At 35.0% G+C, this 12,070-nt stretch overlaps 2 protein-coding genes across 2 annotated transcripts; one reads left to right on the top strand and one right to left on the bottom strand.

The window, feature by feature from the left end:
- The first annotated feature begins 409 nt into the window (after positions 1 to 409).
- LOC113869233 (probable xyloglucan endotransglucosylase/hydrolase protein 30) lies at positions 410 to 3,447 on the top strand. Its single transcript, XM_027505463.1, has 4 exons — positions 410 to 667; positions 813 to 913; positions 1,383 to 1,591; positions 2,792 to 3,447. Exons 1-4 carry the CDS (start codon positions 460 to 462, stop codon positions 3,312 to 3,314), a joined length of 1,041 nt encoding a protein of 346 aa, XP_027361264.1. The 5' UTR covers positions 410 to 459; the 3' UTR covers positions 3,315 to 3,447.
- A 3,763-nt stretch (positions 3,448 to 7,210) lies between these two features.
- On the bottom strand, positions 7,211 to 11,685 carry LOC113868542 (cellulose synthase-like protein D3). Its single transcript, XM_027504206.1, has 3 exons — positions 10,710 to 11,685; positions 9,454 to 10,261; positions 7,211 to 9,322 (listed from the first exon to the last, which is right to left on the bottom strand). Exons 1-3 carry the CDS (start codon positions 11,507 to 11,509, stop codon positions 7,568 to 7,570), a joined length of 3,363 nt encoding a protein of 1,120 aa, XP_027360007.1. The 5' UTR covers positions 11,510 to 11,685; the 3' UTR covers positions 7,211 to 7,567.
- Between the last annotated feature and the right edge of the window lie 385 nt (positions 11,686 to 12,070).

Raw genomic sequence — 12,070 nt, 5'->3', positions numbered from 1 at the left:
TTTGCAAATGCACCATACACAGAGTGGCATGCTTCGTGATATCCACATCAAGCCAAGGGCAATTTTGCAAACGAAAATAAATAAATGGATGTTTAATTTTTATTAAAAACTAAAAAATCTTATATATTAATAAAAAATATTGGAGTTTAATTTTAGTAAAAATTTTATCATGTTAACTAATTAAAATATGTATATATTTTTATATTAATTATTATGAAAATGAATAATTTTTATTGATATGATAAGTTTATTTAAATGATTTTTTATTAAATATATTTGGACGCGTTAAGAAAATATAAAATAAAAGAACGAGTTCAAAACCGTGACCAGGCGCAGACAAAGACCAATACCCCTCTTGGCAGTGATTTATTATGATTTGTGTATAAATATAGACGGAAGAGAGAAAAGAAAGGGGTGGAGAGAGAAAAAGCATAGCAAAACAGAAACTGAAAAACTAGTATGGATCACAGCTTACGTTGTTTTGGGACAATACCCAAAACTCATTTTCTATTATCTCTTTCACTTCTTCTCTTCAGCTTCGCAAACGCAGCCTTCGACCTCGCCACCATACCCTTTAACGATGGCTATTCTCCGCTCTTTGGACACAGCAACGTTCTTCGTTCCTCCGATGGCAACGGCGTACAACTCCTCCTTGATCGCTTCACGGGTAAATTCACAAACACGTGATCATATGCCAAAACACGATCACGTGTATAATCAGAAAGCTTCTATTAACAAAACTAAACTTTGTTCTTAGTTTCCGATTTTTTTTTTATTTCATGTTTTTCTAAATTCTCTTATATGGTGAATAGGTTCGGGTTTCATTTCCTCTAATATGTATCAGCATGGATTCTTCAGCGCGAATATCAAGTTGCCATCGAATTACACTGCTGGTATTTGTGTCGCCTTCTATGTAAGTAAGGAAATAATATTTGTTTTTCTTATGAAAATTAATATTTGGTAATTCTTCAAGCAAATTAAGATATTAAATCATCTATATATGTAGAAAAATCCTTTCATAATTGATTATTTCCTGAATATGTATAATTTTTTTACGAAAAAAGGGAATTCTGGATTTGTATTTTATGCTGTTTCTCCTACATGAGATTGATTCTTCCCTTCTTAGTTTCTTTTTCTTTTTAAAATTTTATACGATCAGCTAAACGCTCTCATTAAATATTAGTCAAACTTTCCTTTAATTTGCTGAAGAAACTTCCGAAGTGGTAGCAAAGTCAATTTCAAATTCAGGGTCGGTGAACTCCATTCAATTTATGTTAAAGTTTTTTTTCAAATAAAAAATAAAAAACCGTCCATGCCGTGAATTACAAGTGTTTTCTAGCACTCTTCATGAGGGTGATATAGTTCTTTTTTTCTTGGTACAGACATCAAACGGTGATGTGTTCGAGAAAACCCACGATGAGTTGGACTTTGAATTCTTAGGTAACATCGCCGGAAAACCATGGCGGTTTCAGACAAACTTGTACGGCAACGGCAGCACCCACCGTGGCCGTGAGGAACGTTATCGCCTATGGTTCGACCCAACCAAAGGATACCATAGATACAGCATCCTTTGGACTGAGAGGAACGTCATGTAAGGGTTTTGTATGTTAATTCATCAAGTTGCGTGATATTGTTAGTCTTTTTCCTCATGTGTTTATCTATTGCTTGCTTTGTGCTTTCGCTTGAAATACTTTTTTGGCATGAACATATATGCTTTTGGATTTAACTTTAACGGGGAGTGTTTGTGTTATTGAATTGGTTTTGTTTGACTTATCGTGAGGGAGGGAATTAAAGTGTTTGGAATTGCGTGTGGAATGCGTCGTTTACAACTTGGTTGTGTGAGCTAGCGATGATCAAAAGCATATAGTTCTCATTACTAAAAGGATGGTTTTAGATGTTAGTGTGGGTTTGGAATTGAATGATTATTTTCCCAGTAATAGGCAGGTATAATTAGGCCCACAGTCATGGCCACCTTGAATTTCTTTTGATGTGCTTTTTCAATTAAATAGCTTTCATTCTTTTCTGTACATATGGTGATGATGATAAATTAAACAAATATGTACGAGTTCTTTTCCTCACATAAATTTGTGCTTATCCTTATATTTTATGGGTATAATACATATGATACGACTCTTTTGTTTTTAGTGATACGTATCCATCACGGGACTTCTCATTATAATGGGATTGCGAAACCTTTGAATTGATTCTCTCATGTGAAAGGCTAAACTGTTGGGGGGGGGGGGGGGGTTAAATTTGCATTGCTTTCCTAATTAATTTCTACCTACATAAATTATACTTTAGCAATCTTATATAAGCTCTTAGAATTTGACTGAAATATCTCCCCCTTGAAAATTTAGTCTACGGTAAAGCCTAATTAAAAAATGTAAACTACAGAAAGCATGTTAATTAGAAAGGTATTGCTATTGGTCCAAGTCCAACTGGACCTAAACAATGGCACAAGCAAAACTCTATGATAACACGGGGAATTAGTTCATATGCACCATAACGAAACACGTGAGCTATATTTCTTTAATCTGTGTAATGTTTCTAGTTTTTGTTAGATTACCAAACTAAACCAAGCTCAGAGATTCCTATAGCACCTGCCAAACCCCCATAATTCCACCTAATACTCTAATCTAGCTGGCAAAAATTTCTTTATATTCATGGGAATATATACTTATGTGCTAACTAGGAACTACCTACCCTCTTTGTTTTTATTCATTTATTTATTTATGAAATGTCTACATAGCTATGTTTAATTATATTTATCGCTATGTTTGGATTATTGCAGATTTTACATTGATGAAGTTCCAATCAGAGAAGTGTTACGAAGCGATGAAATGGGAGCTGATTACCCATCTAAGCCAATGTCATTATACGCCACTATATGGGATGCATCAAATTGGGCCACATCAGGTGGAAAATACAAAGTGAACTATAAGTATGCACCTTTTGTAACGGAATTTAAGGACCTAGTCCTAAAGGGTTGCTCCGTTGATCCCATACAAGAAGTTCCCGGTAGCGACGTTTGTTCCGGGCAACACGCCGATCTAGAAGCTCAAGACTACGCTGCCGTGACCCCCACGCGCCGCCTTGCCATGCGTAAGTTCCGCCAGCGTTACATGTACTATTCTTATTGCTATGACACGTTAAGGTACCCTGTGCCACCACCTGAGTGTGTTATAATACCCTCGGAGAAACAAAGGTTTAAAGAGACCGGAAGGTTGAGATTTGGCGGCAGCCACCGCCGGCAATCTAGGCGGAGGAGCCGTACTTCAACTCCGGTAGATGATACTGATCAAGGTGATATGTGATTATTAAGATGAGATGTATATAATAGTGTCCATTATTTGTGGCTTTTTCTTTACATTATTAAAATTATTTGACAGGCATAAATAAACAAGTGATTATATCTTTTTCTTTATATATATAAGAGTGGTTTGATGTTATGCTTGTGTTGCTTCAGTAGGTGGAATATATATCCGAATGAGTGCACCAAAGAATAACTCCAAATATTTTTGTGTCAAGAAATTCATGGCAGGTCATTGATCATGTTGCATTGGTCACTACCCAATAACTTAGTGGTTGAAATTCGATTTATATTTTTTAAATATTACTTACTAACATGAGGATATCATGGGATAGACCGAAAAGTAACTATAACTACAATATAATTTTTGGTCAGAAATTTTGTTTACTGTGCAGGTATTTTAAAATTTAAATAAAAATTATAATATAAACTAAAGAAATAATAATAAAAGAAAATATCGTCAGTATCAAATAATAATAAAATCATCTGTTTTATAAAAGATTAAAATATAATAAAAAATGTTGTTGAGATATAATATTTTACTTTATTGTATAAAGTATAAATTAAGGATTTAAGATTTTGAAAATTCATGAATGAATTGTTAAAAAAAGTCAATAATGAGAATAGTTTATATCAGTATAAATTGATTTATTTCGATGCTTATGTGTATGGTATAATTCAGACATATATTTAGATTGAAAAATAATATGATATTTTTATAATTAAAAAAGTTAATTTTTTAAAATGAAACAGTTTAGTATATTTTGTTTGAATTTCGGTAAAAATACATACAAAAATAAGTTAAAATATATTTTTTCTTTGATTTTTTTTAGTCTTTAAAAGTTATAAAAGTCTTTTGTGATGAAGTACTAAAATCACATTCATTTTGTTAAATAAATTAAGTATAAATAATTTTTGATAGATGTAAATTAATATTGTTTAAAGGCTGAGTTAAAATAAATATTATTGTTATAAAATATTAAAAAAATGATAATAAAAAAGAACTATTATTGTTATAAAATAAACACGCACGTAATAAAAGAGATTAAAGTCAGAATCACCAATCTTGTCTTTCGTTTTTTCTAACAAAAATAATGAGAAATCATCCAACTGGTTGAAAACTGAAAAGATTAAGAAGTAAGAACAACCAATTTAGAACGTTGGAGCCATAAAAGTTTTTGGTTCTGAAATGACATTGAACCTACCTGTCGCTAGCTTATGCTGATATTAACTAGCCAGTTCACTGATACAGAAATTGAGAGAACCATGGAATTTATCAAAATAACGATGTTTCAAGTTGTCAGTATGCCCACTAAATGTTAATTGGATTGGATAATATATTGCAATATGGAAAATAATCAGAGAAGATAAAAGGATATTATATATATATCTAACATGTTTTAAACCGATAAAGCAATACAGGTTTTAAAACACGTAATAAAGTGATAAAGGATACATAAAAATTACACAGAAATGTCTTTTTACCTCCTCTGATAAAAGACACCCGAGTGATGTTCATTACTTTTTTATTTTTTGATGCGATATATAAAGAAACAATATATAAATATTTAAAAATTTATTCGAATAATAAAATTTAAAATTATATTATAACGAGCGCTAAAGTCTTAACGGGTCACGTTTGAATTGGACAAATTTGAACCATACCGATTAATGTTCTTTTCAAATGAAAAATTATTTCATGACTTTGTGATTAGCTTTGTTAAACTGAAAATTCCTTTAAATAATTGCACTGTGACTGGTTAGAGGATAACGACTTGTGACTAATGACTAGTGGGAGGGTTAGAATCAAGTATTCAGCATTAAAAGCTCAATAAAGACCCAAACAATAAGCATTTGCGCCCCAAATTTTTGTTTTGGGGATCACATATTTCACCTTTACTTTATATATATAGTTAATTAAATTTAGTATCAACAAAAATGGTACAATTTTTAGTCCCTTTAATTAATTGTTAATTCCATTGAAATAGTGAATAATGTCAGTTTTTATTCATATTACATTAGCTTCAACTCTTAATATTTAAATTATGTAATTTTTTTAAATGAGATAAATATAAATCTCACGAATCTCTCCTAAAAAAGTTTGTTTATAAAAGGAATAATTAATTTATTGATAAAATTTTATTACTCTTTTTTTGTTATCTTGTTTCTCATCCCTATTTTTGTTCATTCCTAGGTAGTCTAAACACATCTAAAAAGAATTTAGTTTGGGTTTTATGCAGTTTGAACACTATGCGAGAAGCTTCTCAGACAAGCGTTCTAGAGATGCAGTTGTTGGTTCTGATAGCTGCAGTTAAGCTGTCACGCCAAACCTTTTGCTTATGTTTGAAAGTTTTGACTTTGGAAGAGAAAAGGAGTTAAATATATTTTTTTTCTATTTAATATTTTTTAAATAAAAAATATATTATTTAATTATTTTATAAATATTATATAATTTTTAAAAATTAAAGTAATACATTTATTCTTTTTTATTTAACTTCCAAAAAAAATTTTGAAAATTTTAAAGGGTCTTTCATCCCAAAAAAATGAAATTGAAAATAATAGCTACTGCTAGCTGTAGTTGACACTTTCCCGTTCGACACCTTTTATTCCTTCTGGGATGGAAACTGTTACTTAAAACTAGTTTAGATAAATTCGTCGGCAATTATTCATAGGAGAAGAAAATAAAATAAATTATTTTTTTCCACATAAATAATTAAAATCACATCAATTTATTCAAAACCTGCTCATCTAACTTCTCCCTGAACGTCTATGACCTAAGAAAATTATATTTAAGAATCAAATTCTTAGTTCAATTGAAAAGTTTTCATAAAGTAGAAATTAATACAGATTAGCCCACCAGATGTTAGGAAAGTGACCTTTTTGATGGAAAACTCACTCAGTTTTCACCTCTCGTTTTTGGGTTTAGAGAGGTAAATTGACTCAAGTGCCAACAACTGTTGTGCTAGAAACATGCCCATGCACACGTTATAGACAGAATAGCTTTAGCCCAATTTCAAGAGCATTTGCAGTCAATGGAACATTTCCCATTCTTCTGGGTGTTGAATTTTCTATATAAATGACCCAGTAAGAAAGGAAGTGGAGGGTTAGATTAGAAAAATTCCAATAAATTTAAGTGGGATAGGAAATTTGGTTCTTGTTTGAAACTTCAACTATTAACCAGCTTGTGAGATTACCAGAATATTCAATGGATATATGATAAGGGAAAACAGGGGATGCGGCATGTTCAGTGTATGAACACAAGTTAGTGTGCAACATCGAACTCCAAACTACACACACTATTAGAACAGTGAGATTGTGACACATGGGTAACCGCCCATTTCACTCCAAGTTATAGTTGCGTATAAATATCATCCGTTTGAATAATAATTGGACTTCGAAACGTCCACTAATATTCCTAAGTACTGGTTTCGTAACATTTTAAATGTTGGGTTTCGTAATTTGCTGGCTATTATTCTAAATATAGGATAGCTAGTTAACAGGGATCATCATCTTTTATGAACTGTTTGTGTGAGATGTAGCGAGGTTGTTAATTTCGCTTATAGTCACAAACAGAGCTAGAATATGGGTAAAATAATAGCCCGGAAGAGGCTCATCCTTAAGAAATAAAGAATGTAACGAATGTCGATGCCAATATCAAGCTAAGTAACATCTTGATGGGATTGATTTTTTACTATCAATTAAAAAGTACCCTTGACAAGTTGACATACATATATAAATATTAATTTTAAAATCTTCTTTTTCAATGGACAAAAAACGCAATATAGTTCTATTTCCTCAACGTTCATATGGACTTAAATATATTTTAATTCTTTATAAATATGATTAAATTTAAAATAAATACTCTAAAACTACATCAGTGACCAATCTGAAGTACCATGCGATAGAACATATATGATGTATATCATGTCATCAATAAATAATAATAGGAATTATTTTAAAAATAAATAAATTTTTAGAGGACTAAAACTAACCAAACATTTTTACAAACTAAAATCAAATTTAATCCTATTTATAAGAACATAAATCATAGATTATCCAGTAATAAAGTCACAACCAGCAAGCTTGCAAAGGGGTCAATGAGAACGGGTGAAAAAATTTGTAAGATTCATTCCTTGTATGATCAATCAAATATAAGCAACAGCTTGTCGAACAATGAATGTAACTACAAAATCTCGTCAACCGAAAGGGGTGTCTGAATTGCTTACAAGTGCTACCTCAAAAGTGAGCACCGTAAAATCAAGGGAATTGGAATGATCCTCCAATTTGACTGCTGCCAGAAGGAGGGTCAATAGCAACCCAGAGTAGTGAGATAGTAATTGATATTAAACCTGACCATACAAACACAATAGTGGGTGTCCTACCCCTTCTACCCATAAGCCCTTTTGCAAAGGGATACAAATGAGTCAAGACCCAAAAACTGAAAAACACACCTCCAAGTAAACTGCTCCATTGACGATCATCACTATATATTGTTCTGCTAACTGCCACGGCAATTGCTATCAAATTGACCATCATAATTGTGATGGGTGGTATCATAAGAGAGGTCCACTTGATTACATAAAGATCAGCAAATTCATCATTTTCATCGTCACCTGAAGATTTTGATGTCAAAGTGAATGAAATCTCAATGCCAGCCATCACCTTTAGTAGACCCTGAAGAACAGCAGCAAGATGAGCACTTGTGCCTCCAATCAACCAAAACTGTTCATTCCTCCACCATTCTTCAAGTTCAATACCAGACCATTTGATCTCCAAAGCAGCAAGAAGAACAAGGGTCAAGGTAATTCCCAAGAGGTAAACTAGGAAGGTTACTTGAAGGGTCTGAACAATGAACTGGCCGGTGAAAAGCGATAGTGCTGGAAGGAAGCAATAAACAATAAGGAATATGGAAGTGAATGGATAAATTCCAACATTAAGGTAAGCAATTCTCTGCAGAAATTTCAATCTAGAGCTAGCCAAAAGAGCATTGTTTCGCGAAAAGAAGATCTCAACCGAGCCAGTTGCCCATCGAAGAACCTGATGTAATCTATCTGTGAGATTGATTGGAGCAGTGCCACGGAAAGCATCTCTTTTGGTGACACAATATACAGACTTCCATCCCCTATTATGCATTCTATAACCAGTCACAACATCCTCAGTAACAGAACCATAAATCCACCCAACTCTAAGGCCCCATTCAGTCTTATCTTCATACCAACATGAGATCACATTGATGGCCTCAGCAACAGTTGCAGCATCAAGTAGATCACGAGGAAGAGTTAGTGCGCCGGGCGGACGTCCATTCTTGATAGACGGATGATCAGCCAGGGGGCGGCCTTGGAACTCGGCCACCCTTATTGAATCAACAAGAAGGCTTGAGTTGCCAAATGTCTTTGGAATAAGAGCAATTGTCATTTCTTCCTCTTCAATGCCACCATTTCTAAGTGACTTGTCCTCAGAACCAGCTTCAGAGACAGAGGCAACAGTTGATGATTTCTTGTTCTTTCCACCAAACCAACTAGTCTCCTCTTTCACCCTTGGTGGATCAAAGCCATACAGTGCAGTTCTTCTAAATAAGCATCCTGTGCCAACATATACAGGACCTTGAATTCCATCCAGAGCTCGCATGTTGACATCAAAGAAGACAGTGTTATGATTGGCATAGCGATCATTAGGATCAATTCCTTCAAACCTTTGAGGAAATTGAACGTAGCAGATCCTGTCGCCACCACGGTCCATCATGAAACACATCCCTTCTCTCAGGGCTTGAGAGTTGTATATGTAATGGTCACAGTCAAGATTAAGAATGAAAGGGCCATTGGACATAATGGCTGAGGCTCGAACCAGCGCATTCATGGCCCCAGCTTTTTTGTTGTGGTCATAACCAGGTCGTTTTTCACGAGAAACATAGACAAGCATAGGAAGACGAATATCAACTTCTGTTAAATCCATGGCATTTGAATCTGATTCTGTGCCACTCAGTGGTTCATCACTTGGGGGTTTTATCATTACCTGCATTAGCACATAGCACATTTAATCAAACTATGATAAATAACATTGCAAATTGCAATTCAATGTATACACATTCTCAGATGCATATTGAATAATAACGAATTATGATTGTCTTGTAAAGATTCCATTACCTGTATAATACTGGCATGATCACCCCTGGAATGTTCTGGTGAAGGAATTGTCCAAGTACCTGGCCAGTGAGTACCATCAGCCATCCATGTAGCTTTAGGAATTTTCAAATTCTCAATTGGTTCATCATTTCCATTCTCTCTACGAAGCTTCATAGCTTTGATTTCTTCTCTAGCATTATAAGCATCAGAACGGCGCCGGATTGAATCAGGAAGGCCATTAATCCGAACCTTGAACTCATCATACTCGCGCTTTACTCGCCTGCGGTCCCTTACAAAGTCAGAGCGAACTTTGTTCTTGTAAGGATCTCTCTTGAGATTAAAATAAGTTTCCGGGTTCCTCGGTTCAATGTCGTGCTTCCGGCAAAAAGGAACCCACAAATTGGCAAAACTTGCCGCCTCTGCCATGGCCTCAAAGGTTAGAAGTGCACCTCCATCATCAGAGACATAACATGAAAGTTTCTCAACAGGATAATCAGCAGCTAGAATAGAAAGAATAGTATTTGCAGTAACAAGTGGTGGTTCTTTCTCTGGATCTGCAGTTGACACAAACATGTCTATTCCTGGAAGATCAGACTTTCCAGAAGGATTGGAAGGATTAGATGTTTCAAACTTCTCTTTCAAAACATCGAGATCAGCCACACGGTTTATCGGAAAGAGCTTAGGAAGCTGATCAAGCAGCCATGAGAAGGCAAACCAGATTTCACAAACCACAGACATGCCCCACAGCCAGAGTGCATCTTCATTGGGATTTTGGACCCTCCACTTTAGGAAGAAAGCAAGAACCACTAACCGAACTAATATTATGAGCCTGAAATTTAGAACAACAAAATTGAGACTAACTTTAGATTATATGTTGATTCAAATACTGTTACTGCTACATAGGGTAGATAGGACATATATCACAGTTATCAATACCAGCAGCTAGACAAATAATAATAATCATAATAATAATAAGGAAATGGTCAAAATTATGAATCAGGACGAGAACATTTTTCTGTGTGACAAGTTTCTCCAATTTTATCCTTGTTCGTAAAAAGTTGTTCTTTAAACCTCAAAAGGGGACATTTATTTGCAAGAAAACTAAATCAAATTGAATATCAGATAACGGAGACTCCAACTTGAGTTAGAACTATCATCCATAACATAAAACAAATATTGCGTGACATATCAATGAGAATATTGAATCCCACAAATTCATCTCCACGAAGAATGTAAAAAACCAGGGAAACAGAAAGTAAGAGGAAACAGTCTCATACCTATATGGACTGAGAACTGCAGCAGAAATACTCAATTTCCTGGTCAAAGGCCTCCACTGCTTTTCATTGAAAACATTAGGATCACCCCCCATCCAATCAGAACCAGAACTGGCATCATTTTCAGCATCTTTTGGCCACATAGCATTTCCATATCCATAGCTCCCTTTGGTTTCAAACAACCACTGAGCATGATCAAATTCATTAGTTTGGCTCCTCATCAAAGCCGTTGATTTCATCAACGACAACCTCCTCTCCATCTTGGACACCCCAGCACCAGGAGGCAAAGGCAGTGCCTGTTGATTAACCATAGAAGCCTCTTGCATCTCAGGCTCCTTATAAGGCTCTTTGCAACCAGGGCAAATCCCTTCACCAGTCCTCAAAACATCTCTGTAACAATCTCTACAAATCTTATAGTCACACTCACAAGGGACTATATCCAATCCCCTCTCGTCAGTCATCACTTTTCCATCACAACCAGGCACTGCACAAGGTGACCCTTTTGCTCCAGCCATCTGGGGATGGCTGGATTCGGATTCAATCACCTTGTCCTTCAAATGGGCACGCGTAAGCTGGTTAAAACCACCAGTGAACATAGAACTTGAAGCGTACTGGTCCTCCACTCTCTGGGAAGTTGACCTCTCCAAGGAAATTTCCATAGGCTGGTTATCAGGCGTTGGAGGAATGTGAACCGTGTAGGTAGCAAGACCAACACCTCCGTTCTCAGTTTCCTGATCCAAATCATTGCTCAGCTGCGTGATCTTCCGAACCATAGATGATCCATGTTTGAATTTTGAAGCCATGATGATGAGCCACACACTACAAGACCTGTAATTTCATCATCCAATAACACCCCCCACATACTACTTCATCAGCAGCGACTTTATATAAAAAATGAATATTTTAGAATTGTTCAAATTTGCTGCCACTCTACGTGTGTCAAATGGCAAGACGTAGAAGATGAATTATAAACAATTGCAATGGTAAAGAAAGTTTCTTTAAAACGTCTTACCAACTCAGAGACAACCAGCAACGAAAGCTTATACGAAAGGCTGAAGAAGCGCGTGTCTGACGCTGTCAAATGTCAACTTTTCTTTCTCTCTCTCTCTCCGTGGCAAGCAAACACAACTGAGTCCAACCACAGATCAAGATTTTCAAAACCCAATAAACAAAAACAACCAAGAATCCAAACCCCGTTTAATGATTCTAACATAGACCAAGCACACTCTCACAGACAGAACAGAACAACACATCCTCGTTCACACACAACCAAAAAAAAAAAAAAAAAAACAATGCCGGCCCGGCATCCTTAAACGGTGCTTGAACTTCAAAGTTGCGAACTTTTCTACATGAATGGGTCTGAG

The sequence above is a fragment of the Abrus precatorius genome, unplaced genomic scaffold (assembly GCF_003935025.1).
Source record: "Abrus precatorius isolate BTA unplaced genomic scaffold, Abrus_2018 Scaffold6, whole genome shotgun sequence".
NCBI classification, from domain to species: Eukaryota; Viridiplantae; Streptophyta; class Magnoliopsida; order Fabales; family Fabaceae; genus Abrus; species Abrus precatorius.
This window is presented reverse-complemented; position numbering and strand designations above follow the sequence as displayed.

Coding starts and splice junctions, on each gene's coding strand:
- LOC113868542 (XM_027504206.1), bottom strand. CDS start 11,509: ATGGCTTCAAAATTCAAACATGGATCATCTATGGTTCGGAAGATCACG. Junction 10,262..10,709: donor GCAGTTCTCAGTCCATATAG/GTATGAGACTGT, acceptor TCTAAATTTCAG/GCTCATAATATTAGTTCGGT. Junction 9,323..9,453: donor ATCATGCCAGTATTATACAG/GTAATGGAATCT, acceptor GTGCTAATGCAG/GTAATGATAAAACCCCCAAG.
- LOC113869233 (XM_027505463.1), top strand. CDS start 460: ATGGATCACAGCTTACGTTGTTTTGGGACAATACCCAAAACTCATTTT. Junction 668..812: donor CCTCCTTGATCGCTTCACGG/GTAAATTCACAA, acceptor TATGGTGAATAG/GTTCGGGTTTCATTTCCTCT. Junction 914..1,382: donor GTATTTGTGTCGCCTTCTAT/GTAAGTAAGGAA, acceptor TTCTTGGTACAG/ACATCAAACGGTGATGTGTT.